This window comes from Mobula hypostoma, chromosome 1 (assembly GCF_963921235.1).
Source record: "Mobula hypostoma chromosome 1, sMobHyp1.1, whole genome shotgun sequence".
In the NCBI taxonomy this organism is placed as follows: Eukaryota; Metazoa; Chordata; class Chondrichthyes; order Myliobatiformes; family Myliobatidae; genus Mobula; species Mobula hypostoma.
The window spans coordinates 126,985,924-127,002,750 of NC_086097.1; the positions used below are offsets into that span (position 1 = coordinate 126,985,924).

The 16,827-nt window shown below is 41.2% G+C and overlaps 1 protein-coding gene across 1 annotated transcript in view; it reads left to right on the forward strand.

Annotated features, from left to right (window-relative positions):
• Positions 1 to 16,827, forward strand: part of LOC134339989 (collagen alpha-1(XXI) chain-like) — a 258,137-nt gene that overhangs the window by 142,292 nt on the left and 99,018 nt on the right. Inside the window, exons 14-15 of the mRNA XM_063036872.1 lie at positions 1,405 to 1,458; positions 10,591 to 10,644. Coding sequence (XP_062892942.1) covers positions 1,405 to 1,458; positions 10,591 to 10,644 — 108 coding nt within the window. The remainder of the gene's footprint in view (positions 1 to 1,404; positions 1,459 to 10,590; positions 10,645 to 16,827) is intronic.

Here is a 16,827-nt window from a genome sequence, read left to right on the forward strand (position 1 = left end):
GCAAAATTATGACATGGTTGATGTTACTGGCCACAAAGCCAATGCAATTGTATAATAATATTTACTTTGTACCAGTTTTACTTTGATAGTAAGGAGAAACTCAATATTGCATGTTGACAGGGAACCAGTTAATGCTTGTATTATTTACTGGCAGTACAGAATGTTTTTCTGTTGTGCTTTTAAGTGGATGACTGTGGTTTTAATTCCCTGGACTTGAAGCAGTTACGAAGCATAAATCATTACAGTCTTTTCAGGCGGGCAAAAGTGCTTGCTTGCTATTCCAGACTTTAACTTCTTCAAAATACTACAGATGCCTTAAATCTGAAACGTAAACTGAAATTCCTCGTGTTTGCTGGAAACTCAGCAGGTCAGTCAGCAACTGTGGAAAGGGAAACAGCCAGAACTGTCCTGTTTTGGTTTAATTAAAATTCTCCGTGAAATGTTTGTCTTGTAAAACTAATCTCTAATGAGACCATAATGGACGACGTTCAGCAAGCAATATTCACGTGCACGTATTGTCCCACATAACTTCACAGGAGCATTGTCAGACAAAATATGGCAAAGACCACATGCTAATTAGTCAGGATAGGTGAGTAACTGCTATGTCAGGGTCATGATAAGTTTAATTTATTGCACTGATCTCTGTAGTTACCTTAAAATAAGTGTTTAATTGTGCATATCGACCACCCTCACTAAGATGGACTTGGGTAATAACTTGTTTAGGGATGGTCATTGCGCAAGGGAAATCATGTCTCTCAAGTTGAGTTTTTTGAGGAGGTGACCAAGAGGATTGTCAAGGGCAGTACAGTATATGTTATCTATGTGGACTTTAGCGAGCCATTTGACAAGGTTCCACATGGTAGGCTGATGCAAAAAGTTATATCGCTTGGGATCCAGGGTGAGCTAACCAACTAAATGCAAAATTTACTTTGTGGTAGGAGTCGGAGAAATGGTAGTGAAGGGTTATTTTACAGATTAGAAGTCTGTGTTATGTCTGGGGTGCAGGAAGCTGATGGTGACTTTATCAATATTTATAAAAATCATGAGGGGCATAGACATGATGAATGGTCAGAGTCCCCCACCCCAGTTCTGGAGAACCAAAAACCAGGAGAGAGCAGAAAGGTTTAAAGAACACCTGAGAGGTAACTTTTTTCTTATATAGCTTTTTTCTTGTGTTTGGAGTGAGCTGCCAGTGGAAGCTATAGGGTGGATGCAATCACAATGTTAAAAAGACATTTGGACAGGTACATAGGATAGGAATGGTTTAGAGAAAGGTTGGCAAAGCATGGGCAAATGCCATTATCCTAAATATTCACCTTGGTTGGCATGGATGAGTTAGATCAGAGGGGCCTTTTTCTATGCTGTATGACTTTGTAACTAAATTATGAATCTATTTCATTTCAGGGTAGCAGAGGTGAAAAAGGAAATCCTGGCTCTCCTGGGCAACATGGTCTTTCAGTAAGTGTATTTAAGGTCACGATCGTCTCTCAAGGAAATGATGGATTACTTAGTTTGTCAAAATCTGGTAAAGTTATGGCATTTTTGCTGCAAATCAGATTTTTTATAATGACACATGTTGGAAAACTGCTAGTTTTGCTTCCAGACAAGGTATTTTCACAGCCTATTCCTGAAATACTGCAATTGTTATTATAATTTAGACCTCAGGATATCTCTAGGTACGTGAATACGGTCCCTGTTGCCTGTTTTGTATTTTCACAATTTTATGACTTATTTATGGTCGACCATCATTTGATCTGCATCTGTGGTATGCTTTTGTAACGGAATAAATCATTTAAGTTCAGCACAGATTGTCTGCAGGATACAACAGGGATCTGTCCCTATCAACTGTTGATAACGTGAACAGTGTGGAAGTTAGAAATGTGGCCAGGAACCAATAGATGCCTCCAGCGCCCAGAAGGTCCAACCCACACTGTCAAGTCAAACTAGAGTTTCTAGACAGTATTGGGACCTAGAGGCAAAAGAAAATAAAATTTAAAAGGAATAGTAAGAATCCACTGATAGACCGGATGGAACCCACTGCCTGAGTGCTGCTTCTGCCCGGAACATCGGGAGGACCCAGCAGCATCACAGCAGCAGTCCGGGAACAGCGTTGAAATCTGCCGTAAGATACTGAACTTCAAGTAACTTTAGAGACTTTTTCATGGAAAAGAGCACTGCTGTCACTGTGTTATTGGTCAGCTCTAGCTTCATGTCACGGGGATCATCGCGCGCAGGCGCTGCTGGGAAATGGTGCGAGGTTTAAGAAGAGCTCGGGAACCTTCGGAAAGGCACGAATTTTGTAGTTTGTATGCATTGTTATTTGCTTAACTTGTTCTACATCAGTGCACTGTGTAATGATTTTATCTATAGGAATGGTATGCATGACGAATTTTTCACATGTCTGTACATGTGGCAACAATAAACCAATGCCACTTCCATTTCCTTTTAAGATCCCAGCAGTGTCATGTAGATCACCCACTCCTCAAATTTCTCCACTTCCAAAAGTTCAAGGCTAGGTAGTAATTTCTCTTATCCTTGAGTTGTTGTCGTGAGTAGTCATGGTTGAGAAAGACCATTTCGACCATTTCAATTCAGTATACAAGGATAACTTTGACAGCTATCTCCCTAGCATCTGCAGAATATTTTGTGTCCCTAGTTCTTCCATGTATTAAAACATTTGTGGAGTTTCCTGATGCAAGGCATAAATTTACAAGTTGCTTCTTGCAGGTTTAATGTTTATACTGAGGTCATTGTTCTACAAATGAAAAAATCCATTCCGTTTGCAAACCTTCAGGAAGTAACTCAACTCCTAACATTCCCAGGCTTTTCCAACATCTACAGTACAAGGCACCAAAGCAGGAGCATGATTCAAAGATCAAGGAAATTTATTATCGAAGTACATATATGTCACCATATACAGTCCTGAGATTTGTATTCTTGTGTGCATATCCAGTAAATTCAAGAAACGTAATAAAATCAATGAAAGACCGCAGCCAACAGGATGGACAAACAACCATTGTGCAAAAGACAACAAATTGTGTAAGTACAAAAGAATAAATAAATAAGCAATAATATGGAGGACAGGAGATGAAGAGTCCTTGAAGTTATCCCCACTCGTTCAAGAGCATGATGGTTGAGGGCTAATAACTGTTCCTGAACCTGATGATGTGAGTCCTAAAGCTCCTGTGCCATCTTCCTGATGGCAGCATTGAGAAGAGAGCATGACTTGGGCAGTGCAGGTTCCTAACGATGGTTGCTGCTTTCCTGCGACAGCGTTCCGTGTAGAGGTGTTCAGTGGTGGGGAGGTGGTTGTTATAGCACCAGTCAGCAGGTTTTCAGTCTCCCTCCTATGTGCTGATTTGTCACCACCTTTGATTCGTCCTATCATCAGCACACTTGAATGGAGCATTGGAGCTGCACTCAGCCACACACTCATAAGTGTAAGGTGAGTAGAGCAGGGTCTAAGCACACAGCCTTGTGGTGCACTTGTGCTGATGGAGATTGTAGAGGAGATATTGCCAATCAGGAATGACTAGAGTCTGCAAATCGAGGATCCAATTGCACAAGGAAGTATTGAGACCATGTTCTTGTAGCTTATTGATTAGTTTTGAGGGGATGATGGTATTGACTACCAAGCTGTAGTCGATAAAGCTCATCCTGATGTATGCACTTTGCTGTCCTTATGTTCCATGATTGAGTGACAGCCAATATGATGGTATCTGTTGTGGACCTATTGTGCTGGTAGGCAAACTGGAGCGGATCCAAATCGCTTCTCAAGCGGGAGTTGATATGATACCAACCTCTCAAAACACTTCATGACAGTGGATGTAAGTGCTACTGCATTATTGTCATCGAGGTAGGTTACTATGTCCTTGGGCAATGTTATAACTGAAGCCTGCTTGAAGCAGGTGGTCACTTCATTCTGCTGAAGCAGGAGTGTAAGGATATCAGTGAATGCTCCAGCCCGTTGGTCAGCACAGGTCTTTAGTACTTGGCCAGTTACTCAAAGCCAGCCGGTTGCTTTCCGCGTGTTCACCCTCTTGAAGGATAGTCCCACATCGGTCTCAGAGACTGACATCACAGGTTCATTGGGGGGTGGGCGTGGGAGGTTGTGAATGTTACTCCATGTTTTGACAGTCAAAGAGAGCAGAGAAGGCATTAGGTTCACCTGGGAGTGAAGCCCTGTTGTCAGCTATGTTGCTTGGTTTCACTTTGTAAGAGATAATAGCATTCAAGCCCAGTCACAGCCGTTAAGCATCCTTCAAAAATTCAAAGTTAGTCTGAAATTGCCACTTTGCCTGTGAGATGGCTTTCCAGAGATTGTGCCTGCACCTCGTATCTGTCTCAGTCGGCAGACTTGAACGCCTCTGATCTGGCCCTTAGCAGATTGTGGATCTCATAATTCATCCAGGGCTTCTGTTTGGGGAGGACAGAATGATTTGGTGGGGACACACTCATCAATGACTGTTTCTGTTTCTTATACAGTCTGTGACAATCGTGATGTATTCACTCAGTTCTTCTGATGAGGACTTGAACACAGCCCAGTCCACCAACTCAAAGCAATCACATTAGCCACTTCTCTGCCTCCCACGACCACTTCTTTCTTGTCCTTATCTCAGGAGCTTTGCTCTTTAGCCTCTGCCGGTATGCAGATAGGAGAAGGACAGCCAAGTCGTCTGATTTCCCGTATTGAGGTCTGGGCATGGAATGGTAGGCATTTCTAATCTCAGTAAAGCAATGGTCCAGGTTTTGGGACCCCTGGTGCTGCAGGTTTTATACTGATGGTAATTGACAGTGATTTCTTCAAACAAGCCTGATTGAAATCACTGACTATGATTTGAAATGTGTTTGGGTGGACTGTTTCTTGTTTGGTGATGGCAGCATTCAAGATCTCGAGTGGCTTATTACCATCTGCTTTTGGTGGTATGTGAACTGCAGTCAGAATCATGGAGAAGAACTCTTTTGGTAAGAAGAATGGTTGGCACTTAACCTTTTGATGTTCCAGGTGGGGGGAACAAGAGTATGACAAAATCGTTACATTGGAGCACCACAAACTTTATCATGAAACACACATCCTCACCTTTTGCCTTCTCTGAATCAGTGGTTGGTCCATCCCATGTATCGAGAAGCCTTTGGGTCTTATCATTGGCAGTGTCCAGAGTGAGCCATGTCTTCATGAAACAGAGTGCAGCAATTCCTCATTTCCCTCTAATACAGCAATCTTGCCCCAAGGTCCTCAGTCATATTCTCCAGCGACTGCACATTTGTTAACAAGATGCTGGGGAGAGGGAATCTCATTTCTCTGCATTTCAGCCTGACTTGGTGTCCATCCCTTCTTCCTCACTTCTGGTCATGGCCATATACCTTCATCCGTATAAAGGTGCCGCACCTGCATGCTTGAGAGTTAAGTCTGCGGAGTCCTTCAGAAGATCATGAAATCGCTAGTTCATTAAGGTGGTTCAAAAGTGTGCTGCTTAGAATGACATTGCATGCTGCAGATTGCAGTGAGAGTAATTCAAAAGAAGTATATTTAGAAGTTTTATAAGCAGCCCGCAGTATGCTGCCGTGGTTCACTGGAGCCATCGTGATGATATACCCTGAATAAGTGCACTTTCAATGACCTTTAATAAGTTCCACATCAAAAAGCTGCGTTCACCCCTGCCCACACCCACTCTGCTCTCACTCTGGATAGCATAACTAGCATGACAGTAAATGCATTAAACAAATCTAGCAAATGATGATTAATACATTATAGTACAATAAATAAATATTCCAGAAGCAAGAGAAAAACATTTCCATCTTTTTTGCCAGAGTCAAATATTGTGTGTGAGATTGATGCTGTTTTGTACTCAACTCCATATTTCATCCCATTAACTTTGTGGAGTTCAATCGATGAAAGTGAGAACTAGCCACTGAGGCTTGTGCATACTTTTAGTGGTAGCAACCATAAAGGAAATCCTTTGTCTTATCGGACAGATCTTCAACTTAGTTCCCAGTCCTGCTCACTACTCTCCTATACCCACCAATCACCCCCACACCAACTTGCCCTGGACATGTGAGATGTTGCAGAATTATCCAGTCAGCTACTGTAGGTGTCTCAGCCTCAGGTGGTGTATCCTGAGGCCCTGTCACCCCAACAATCCTTCTGAGAGCAGAAGCATTTTACAAAAAAGTGCTATTTTTACAGTTGCCAAAAGAAAAAAAATGGTTGAAGAACTAGAAATTAATTAAAACATAAAGTACTAGTCCCACCTGTATTGACCATTTCACTCAGAAACAATGGCTACATGCTTTTTTTTTGTCTTACTCCAGCATCCCTGGTGTAAGCTCCTCATCCCTCTACATCCACACTCCACCCTTGGTCTCTCTACTGAGTCCAGCAGATCAGGAGTGCTGATGCTCTCCCCCATCGTCCAGCTCCATTCCAACTTCTCCATTTCAATGCACAGGTGTCGAAGTTGGTGAGTGGTGGAGAGCTGGCACCCTGAGTTGAACAGCCTCAGTCATTGTACTGTGTGTAGTATATTTAATATTTCAGCATTGTAAATATATTATTTGATAAAGCATTCTTTGTTTACATAATTCATGATGGATTATATGTAAGAAGTACATGAATGGCATACATCATCACTAACAAAGAAGAAAAATAAGTACACAAGTATCCGGGCTCCTGCATTTTTCTTTAAATTAGTTTCTGGAGTTACAAAACATTAACAGTGCTGATGAGGAAGTTTAAAAATGAACCGAAGACAACTACCTACTGTACCAGCATGTTTTTCCTCGGAAAGGAAGAAAAAATTTCGAGTCTTTTTTTAAAAACGTCAGAAAATAGACTAAGTTAACAAGCAACAAGTGTGACCGGGGGTTCATGGTCAGTAAGTACTGGGAGATAATAATTTTTTTTTAAATGGAGAAATGGTAAGCTACATTGAAAAGATAGACATGTTTGATTGCACAAGAGATAACTGGATGATGCATACCGAAGAAATTGAGTAGTATTTTGAAGCAAATGAAATAGCGGATTGAAAAGCTAGTGTCAGTATTGTTGACTGCAAAAGTGGGAAAGCATGCAGTTTGCTTAGAAGTTTAAAGTGTTAAGTCCAACCAAACCAGCCGATATAAGCTTTGCTGATATTATGGTCGCAATGCAGGAGCATTTAGAATCTAAACCATTGTTGATTGCACAATGCTTTAAGTTTCATAAGCAGAATCAAAAGGAAGGGGAGTCCACTTCAGCTTACGTGGTTGAATTGAAGAAATTGTCTGATGGGCTTAATGATGTACTGAGGGGTCATTTGGTTTGTGGAATCTTGCAAGAAAGCATTCAAAACTGGCTCCTAACTAAAGCACAACTCATATTTAAAAGAGCAGTTGAAATTGGCGTATCAATGGAAACAGCAGCCAGAGATGCAATTGAATTGCAATCAGGAATGAAAGTGAGCATGAACAAAATTGCAACGTCTAAACAGAAACCTGCCCTGGTGAATGAATTATATTACTATTGTGGCAGGGGCTCCCATACACCAGACCAATGGAAGTTTAAAGACTAACTGCAGAAAATCAACAAATTAGGACACATTCAAAGAGCATGTCAGGCAGAAAAAATAAATGGACTGCATAGGGAAGAGAAAAAGATAATAAGTTAAGTTGCAGTTTCAAAAAGAGCAGTAATCTGCATGCCATTGATTAAAAATCTGATAATGATGAGAATGATATAGGACTAGGTTAGCCTTGAGATTTACAATGTGAAATTTAACAAGAGACAAGTAACATGGCTTACATCAGAAGTGAGTGGCAAATTAATTAAAATGGAACTGGACACTGGCTCAGCTATTTCAGTCATTCCACAAAATGAGCTTGAGTGGCCTTTTAGCTGAACTACGCAAATATACAACTAAGGACTTATACTGGAGAAAGATAACTCCTGTGGGAATAATTAGATTAGATTAGATTCAACTTTATTGACATTGTGCCAAGTACAGATATAAAGCCAATGAAATGCAATTAGCATCTGTCCAGAAATGCAAAGAATAGTGTTATTTACAAAATAACTGCGAATAAAAAAAGTGCTGCAGTACACAAATATAAAAGTACTGAGACAGTACAATACAGATGCAGTACTGCTTAGTGCTGTCAATGACATTCATAGCAGTGAAATACAACAACCAACAAGCCACATTGGGCTTGTATGTGGTAAAAACAGGAGGGCCAGCATTATGGAGCTGTGAATGGCTGCAACAACTACAATGTGATTGGAGATCCATCCACCATTTGCATGCTACATCCCCTGCAACAGAGTCAACTGAAAGCAAATTAAGAAAGATGCTGGATTGTGCCATAGCATTGTTCAAGGATGCTTTTGGAAAACTCAAACATAACAAAGGTAAAATAGTACTTAATGAAAATGCCACACTTGTGTTTTATAAAGCCCATCCAGTTCCTTATAACATCTTTGATAAAGTAGCCAGCGAGCTAGCTCACATGGAGGCTGAAGAAATTCTTTCCAAGGTTGCGAGGAGTCCATGGGCAATGCCACTGGTCCCTTATTTTTGGAGTAGCATCTACACCTGCAGTCTGGCAGAAAGCTATAGACCAAGTACTGCAAGGTTGCCCAGGCATTTAGTGTTTACCTGGATGACAAGGAATATCTCCAAAATCTCAAGACAACGTTTAAAAAGATCAGAAGATTGCGCGCTCAGACCATGATGCAACAAATGTGAATTCTTTCAAACAAACATCACTTACTGTGGTCACACTATTGACACACAAGAATTTCACAAGTGTGCTGAGAAAATTCAAGCAGTGGTGGATGCCCCATGACTAAAGCAAGTGTCACAGTTGCAATCCTATTTAGGATTTGTCAATTACTATAACAGGTTCCTGCCAAACTGGCTACTGTATTCCACCTCTTGAAATCATTACTACAGATTGGGAAGAAATGGCAATGGACAAAGCCGTATGAGCTCGCTTTTTAAAGTGACAATTACTAGATTGATTTCAAGAGGACAATTAATCATGGAAATGCTGATGGATTGTCCCATTTACCATTGGAAAAGGAAATACCTGAAAAATTACAAAAGATGACACTCCTCTTGTTGTGTTTTCCCTAATGGAAATTGAAAGTCTTCCTAATATGGCTGAGATGATCCAAAGGGAAATAGAAAAGACCCACACTGTCTCAGGTCTGTATGGCAACCCAAAATGGCTGGAATGTGCAGCAAAAATTCCAATTCCTCCATTTTTACCTGCACTGGAATGAACTTGCCCTTGATGGGGACAACAGGAATTCTGCAGATGCTGGAAACTCAAGCAACACACATCAAAGTTGCTGGTGAACGCAGCAGGCCAAGCAGCATCTGTAGGAAGAGGTGCAGTCGACGTTTCAGGCCGAGACCCTTCTTCAGTCCTGATGAAGGGTCTCGGCCTGAAACGTCGACTGCACCTCTTCCTACAGATGCTGCTTGGCCTGCTGCGTTCACCAGCAACTTTGATGTGTGTTGCCCTTGATGGGGGTTGCCTTATATGGGGATTGAGAGTTGTTCTATCATTCAAGCTGAGAGCTAAAGTGTTGGAGGAGTTACATGCTTGTCATTTAGGCATCGTCAAATATTGTCTGACTGCTTCACAGCCTGTTATAGAAACACCAATCCCCTTGAATGGAAAATCCTACAAAAAGTTAGGATATGGCCCAGTCCATTGCAGGTAAAGCCCTGCACAGCATGGAACACATCTACACAAAGCGTAGTTGCAGGAAAGCATCATCCATTATTAGGGACCCCCATCACCCAGGACATGCTCTCTTCTCATTTTTGCCATCAGGAAAAAGGTACAGGAGCCTCAGGCCTCTCACCACCAGGTTCATGAACAGTTATTGCCCCTTAACCGTCAGGCTCTTAAACCAACGATAACTTCATTCAACTTCACGTGCTCATCACTGAAGCGTTCCCACAACCTATGGACTCACTTTCGAGGACTCTTCATCTCATGTTCCTGATATTTATCGCTTGCTTGCTTGCTTATTTATTTATTTATTTATTTATTTTCTTTTTGTATTTGCACAGCTTGTCTTTTGCACACTGGTTGAAAGCCCAAGTTGATGTGGTCTTTCATTAATTCTAGAATGGTTGTTATTCTTTGATGTATTTATTGTGTATGCCTGCAGGAAAATGAATGTCTGGATAGTATATACTGACATATATGTTCTTTGATAATAAATCTACTTTGAACTTTATTTAGGGTAGGGGGTTCCCAACATGCAGTTCATGGTCACCTTGGTTAATGGTAGTGGTTCATGGCCTAAAAGATTGAGAACCCCTGATTTAGGGGAACATCTTGGATTAATGTAATTGGATGCATTCAAGGACCAGTGAGTGAGGGGGTAACAAAGGGTTTGATGGCAGATGAAGAAGGCTGGAAAAAGCTTGTGTGTTCATGAGTGCTGGTGTGGACTGATCAGGCTGAATGGCCTTTCTCTTAGCTGCTAAGTATTGTTAAGATTAAAATGTATTGAAAGGAAAAATGTGTACAGAGCATCATATAAAATCAGTTATTTTGTCATCTTGACAGCAAATCTACATTATTTGCTTTCAGGGAGGGCCTGGGGTTCCAGGAGTAAATGGACATCCAGGACCACCTGGTTTAAAGGTAGGATACATTTTATGTTATCTCTAAATATAGTGTTGTGGTACCTGGTTCCAATTTTGAATTCTTCTGTTATTCTTATATATAACTTCGAGCCAAGCACTTCTTGGCAGTTTAGTGGATACGGATAAAACTGGAACTTCACTATGGGTAGGACAGATGTCTAAGTTACATAAGATGTTATGTAACAAGAAGTGTCTATTAAACTTTGCACCAGAGATTTAACTTTTATTGGATTGCATTTTGAAAATCAGTGAACCACACAAAGATATTTGATGGCCCAAATGATTACCCTGCTTGGCACATTATACACTTATACAGTTGTGTGGTGTCGTTGTATAAAAGTGGAAAATCAACCAACTTGTAGGAAGAGTAAAGGTTCTGCAATTAATGTTCCTCCTTTTCCCATTTCTAAACAGTTTAATTGTTTGGTTTAAAAGTTTCTTTCTAAATCATAGTTATCCAACTGGCAACTCCATGAAGAGCCAATGTACTTTTCTTTTTACATGCAAACCAAATCAAAATATTATAGTTGTCTGGCAGCAGAGTTCTCACCTCTAACTTTCTGTCTTGTTTGAATGAAGGAACTACATCAGGTGGTTTTTGGCAACAGTTGAACTTTTCCCAAGGCTTGGCTACACGTATTCACACTATTGAGCAATATTGAAGGCAATTAGATGCCAGAGGGTCGAGATAGTGGAACTTGGTGCCATATGGAAACAATAAAAAAAGAGTGTAGAAATATGCTGAGGAAAGAGGTGAGATTGGATTACAGCAACACACACAAAATGCTGGAGGAACTCAGCAGGTCAGGCAGCATCTATGGAAATGAATAATCAGTCGACGTTTTGGGCCAAGACCCTTCATCAGGACTGGAAAGGAAGGGGAAGAAGCCAGGATAAGAAGGTGGGGGAAGGGGAAGAAGTACAAGCTAGAAGGTGAGAGGTGATGCCGGTACCATTTGAGTGGGGGAGGGGGGATGTAGTAAGAAACTGGAAGGTGATAGGTGGAAAAGGTAAAGGGCTGAAGGAGAAAGAATCTGATAGGAGAGCAGAGTGGACCATGGGAGAAAGGGAAGTGGGAGGGGCATCAGGGTGAGGCGAGAGGCAGGTAACAATAAAGGTAAGATGGTGGGGCCAGAGTGGGGAATTGAAGAAGAGGGAAGGAGGAGGGAGAAAAATTACTGAATATCAGAGTAACTGATGCTCATGCCATCAGGTTGGAGGCTGCCAAGATGGAATATGAAGTGTTGCTCCTCCAACCTGAGAGTGACCTTAACATGGCAGTAAAGGAGTCCATAGACTGAAATGTCAAAATGGGAATGGAGATTGGAATTAAAATGGTTGGCCACCGGGAAATCATGCATTTTGCAGATGGCGCGAAGGTGCTCTACAAAGTAGTTCCCTAATCTATGTTGGGTCTCACCAGCGTGGAACAGGCTGCAAAGTGAGCACCAGATGCAGTTCATGACCCCAACAGATTCACAGGTGAAGTGTTGCCCCACCTGGAAGGACTGTTTGGGGCCCTGAGTGGAGGTGAGGAAGGAGGTGAATGGGCAGATGTAGCATTTCCTCTCCTTGCAGGAATAAGTAGCAGGAGGGAGATTCTTAGGGAGGGATGAGTGGACAATGAAATCACAGAGGGAGTGATCCCCCTGGAAAGCGGAGAATGGTGGTGGGGGCGGGGGAATGTCAAGATATTTTTAGTCCTGTTGAAGTTAGTGTAAGTTGTAGAGAATGGTGTGCTGGATGAGAAGGCTGTCATGGGCTAGGAGGTGAGGACAAGCGGAACTCTATCCCAGTTAAGGTGGTGGGAAGGCTTGATCTCCTTCCTCTCCCCTCACCTTGTTATTCTGGCTTCTTCCTCCTTCCCTTCCAGTTCTGATGAAGAGTCTAGGCCCTGAAATGCTAATTGTTTGTTTTTGTTCCATAGATGCCTGAACTCCTGAGATCCTCCAGGTTTTTTTGTGTGTGTTGCTCTGGGTTTCCAGCATCTGCAGAATCTCTTGTGTTTATGATTAGAGAAATAGTTTGATGGGGTGACATGTTTTATGTAGAAGAAGATATAATGAGAAAATTGTATTTTTGAAGCTTTGTGAGAGACAGGTCATTGAAATCAAGGCTCCTCACCAACTAGTGACACCATAATATTTATGCTAAATCAAGTGAGATTGCTGACTGAATGACTTATCAGTTAATGTGAATTATCGGTTAACTTGAATGGCCTTGTCATCTGTTTTTTTTCAAAGTGTAAACTAAGATGAACACTTGGATATAGGTATACTTTAAGTAACATATCCCTTACTATTTAATCTGATGAATATATATTTTGCACCATATGTAATGATGTGTCAATGTAATCAAATAATTTGTTAGAAGGTGCATATCTGAAGGGAACTTTGCTTTTGGAAAATGGCGACTCTGAGATAAAGCAAAAATCATATTGAGATCATTGAATGGTTGTGTGGTTGATGTGCCAGTTTCATTACTTAACAGCTATTACTCACATTCTCTCCTGGTTTTCAAATTATCCTTTGATGTGTTTTGTGCGTTAAGGTCCCACTTGAAAGATTGTTTTCCTTCCTCTTTTACTGGCTATGCTAACTTGTGGAGATATTAGTCCAAATGTAGTTAACCTATTCAAAGTGTCTGTGATGAAGGCCCGTCACTAACTACGGACGGCACATGGCGCACTCGGTGAAACACTCATCCCCAGCAGTAATAGTGACTGGGTCTGAACCAGAGCTGCTGCATGGAGCTGTCTCATATAGAGACAGCAGCAATCTGCACAGCTGTGCAGATGGCGGAGGATACCATCTTTAATTGGATAATTGAGTTAATTAGCTTTTGGCTGGTCTAGGGGGAGGGGCTTAGCCGTTATAAGCCTCAGGTTACCAAGGCTTTAGGGTTAGTTTTCTTTGGTGCTTAGTCTGAGGGTGGCTATATATATTGCTTCCCCCCCCCCCCAGTTTTTGGCTTGTTTTGAGGTAAATAAAGGCACGTCAATTTATTATTGCGACTCAAGCCATCTGGTTATTTTTCTTAAACAATTGACCCACAGTTTATTGTGACAGTGTCCTTCCTCTGATTTCAGAAGCATGTTGATCTTCCTGAGTGAAGGTTAACTTCAATGATTTACAGAATAAGGGGTAGCCCATTTAGAATTGCGATCAGGGGAAACTTCTTCAGAGAATGGCTAAACTTTAGAATTCTCTGCCCCTGAAACCTGTGAAGCCTCAGTACTTGGGTTTGTTCAAAACAGTTCTGTAGAATTGCCTAATGCCATGATAGGTCTATGGCAGACACAATCTCAGTGGCTCTTCACGTGGCCTTAGATCACCTGGACAGTACAAACAACTATGTCAGGACTATAGCTCAGCATTCAGCTGCATAATTCCTACAGTCCTGATTAAAAAGTTACAGAGCGTGGTCCTCTGTACTTCTCTCTGCAATTGGATCCTCAACTTCCTAACCGGAAGACCACAATCTATGCGGATTGGTAATAAGATCTCCTCACTGATGATCAACACTGACACACTTCAGTGTGTTTAGTCCACTTCCCTACTCTCTTTACACCAGTAACTGTGTGGCTAGGCACAGCTCAAGTGCTATCTATAAATTTGCTGATGATATAACAATTGTTGGCAGAATCTCAGATTGAGACGAGAGGGCGTACAGGAGTGAGATATACCAGCTAGTTGAGTGGTGTCACAGCAACAATCTTGCACTCTATGTCAGTAAGACCAAAGAGCTGATTGTGGACTTCAGAAAGTGTAAGAAGGGAGGGCACAAACCAATCCTCATGGAGGGATCAGAAGTGGAGAGAGTGAGCAACTTCAAGTTCCTGAGTATTCATATCTCTAAGGATCTATGTGGTCCCAACATATCGTTGCAATTATGAAGAGGGCAAGGCAGCAGCTATATTTCATTAGGAATTTGAAGAGATTTGATTTGTCACCTAAAACACTTGAAAACTTCTGCAGATGTACCGTGGTATGGGGGCGTGGGGGGGTGGTGGTGGAGGCTACAGCATCAGATTGATAGTAGTCACAGAAAGTCGTAAAATTAGTCAGCTCCATTATGGGCACTAGCCTCCGTAGTTTCCAGGACACCTTCAAGGAGCGGTGCCTCAGAAAGGCGGTGACCATCGTTAAGGACCCCCATCACCAAGGACATGCCTTCTTCTCAATGTTACCATTAGGAAGGAGGTACAGAAGCCTGAAGGCCCATATTCAGCGGTTCAGGAACAGGACCGGTTCCCTTCTGTCACCCAATTTCCAGATGGGCATCAAACCCATGATCACTACCTCACTATTTTTCAAATTATTTCTCTTTTTGCACTATTTTTATTTTAACTATTTAATAAACACATACATACTTACTGTAATTGATTTATTTTTTTCTTATATCATGTATAGCATTGTACTGCTGCCACTAAGTTAACAAATTTCACAATATATGCCGGTGTTATTAAACCTGATTCTGATAGAATTCTGGATAATATGGGGATGAAATGATCTGGAGATAATGTTATGGTTCTGCTGTAATAGGTAGATCAGTTTTGATCCAACTTAATTGCTGGGCTAAGTTCAAAGGGCAAATTGACCTACTCTTGCTTCTGTTTCTTGTGTTTTGGTGTGGCAAAGCAGACTGCCACTGGGATGGAAGTGCATTAAATGTTGTTTACACTGAATACTTAATGGAATAATAAATGCACATCGAATTAAGTGGAACTAATATTAGAAGCAGAGTGTGATGAAACTATCCTAAAAAGAAGGACAAACTTCTGCCTCTTTTTTTGTCCTGATTTGATTAGAACAGAACAGGTTGAGCAGGGTACATTAGAAAAGCAATCAATTAAGCAGATCAAGCTTTTCAGATATCTGGAATGCATTGCCCAGAATAGTCGTAGAGGCTGATACAATAAGAAAGACATTTCAAAGGCTTTTAGATAGGCCCATGGATGTTAGAAAAATGGAGGGTTATGGGTTGTTTAAGGGGGAAGGATTAGATTAATTGTGGAGTGGGTTTATAGAATGGGCATAACATAATGGGCCAAAAGACCTGGGTTATTCTGTTGAAAGAATTAGCCCCACAAAATACAAATCTTCCAAATCTGCATATAATACAAAAAAGTATGAACAATGGCTTTATAGGATTGGATATTGTTACTTTTTGTTTCTCAGCCACTAAATGGCCAAAGTGAGAGCTCATTTTTCAATCATGCCACACTGTTTTTTTGATTCCACAGTATTGTATGATTAAAAATTGACTTTACCCTTGGGTAAATCAAGATAATGCTTTTTTCTGGGTTAGATCACACCATTCCAACAACCGGACTGCATGTTTCCTGGAATGATGCCCAGGAACATGCAATGCGATCTCTGCAACAGCCATACATGGAATAACATCACTCTTTCAGTACTGCTACTCTTACAGCGTCTTGGGGAAATTTTACTCAAGTTGTGCACAATGAAAGGTTTTCCTGGAACGTGTTGGCCATTTGCAAACAAATGTCACACACAAAAACTAAATTTTTAAAAACAGCATGAAAATGCATATGGCATAAAAATTGATGCTGCTATTGATAGTGAGGAGTATGGTCTTAGGCTAAAAGATGATATTGATCTGTATTTAAATTGGCATGAGCAATATCAGATGGAATTTAGCCAGTTAAGTATATATGAAACCCAAAGATTCCTACAGGTGACAGCAAAGATAGATAAAAGCATATGCAATGCTTTCCTTCATTAGCCATGGCATAGAATATAATAGTAAAGTGTTTGTTTAACTTCATAAAATATTGATTAGGGCATAACTACAATATTATATACAGTTCTGGACACCAAATTGTTGGAGGGATGTGATTGCACTAGAAATGGTGCACTGCATATTCACCAAGACATCGTCTGGGATGGAATATCTCGTTTATGAGGAGATCCTGGATAGGCATGGTATGTTTCCCTGAGGGTTTACAAAATTGCATTTAAGCTAAGAGAGGGTAAGTTCAGAGGAGATGTGCGGGCCAAGTTTGCAGGTTTTCTTACAGTGTGGCAGATGCTTGGTTTGCACAGCGGGGATGGGGGGATAGTGAAGGCAAATTGATAGAGGCATTTAAAAAAAACTCTTAGGCACATGAATGTGCAGAGGGATGTCAACACTATGTAGACAGAGGAATTAATTCAAT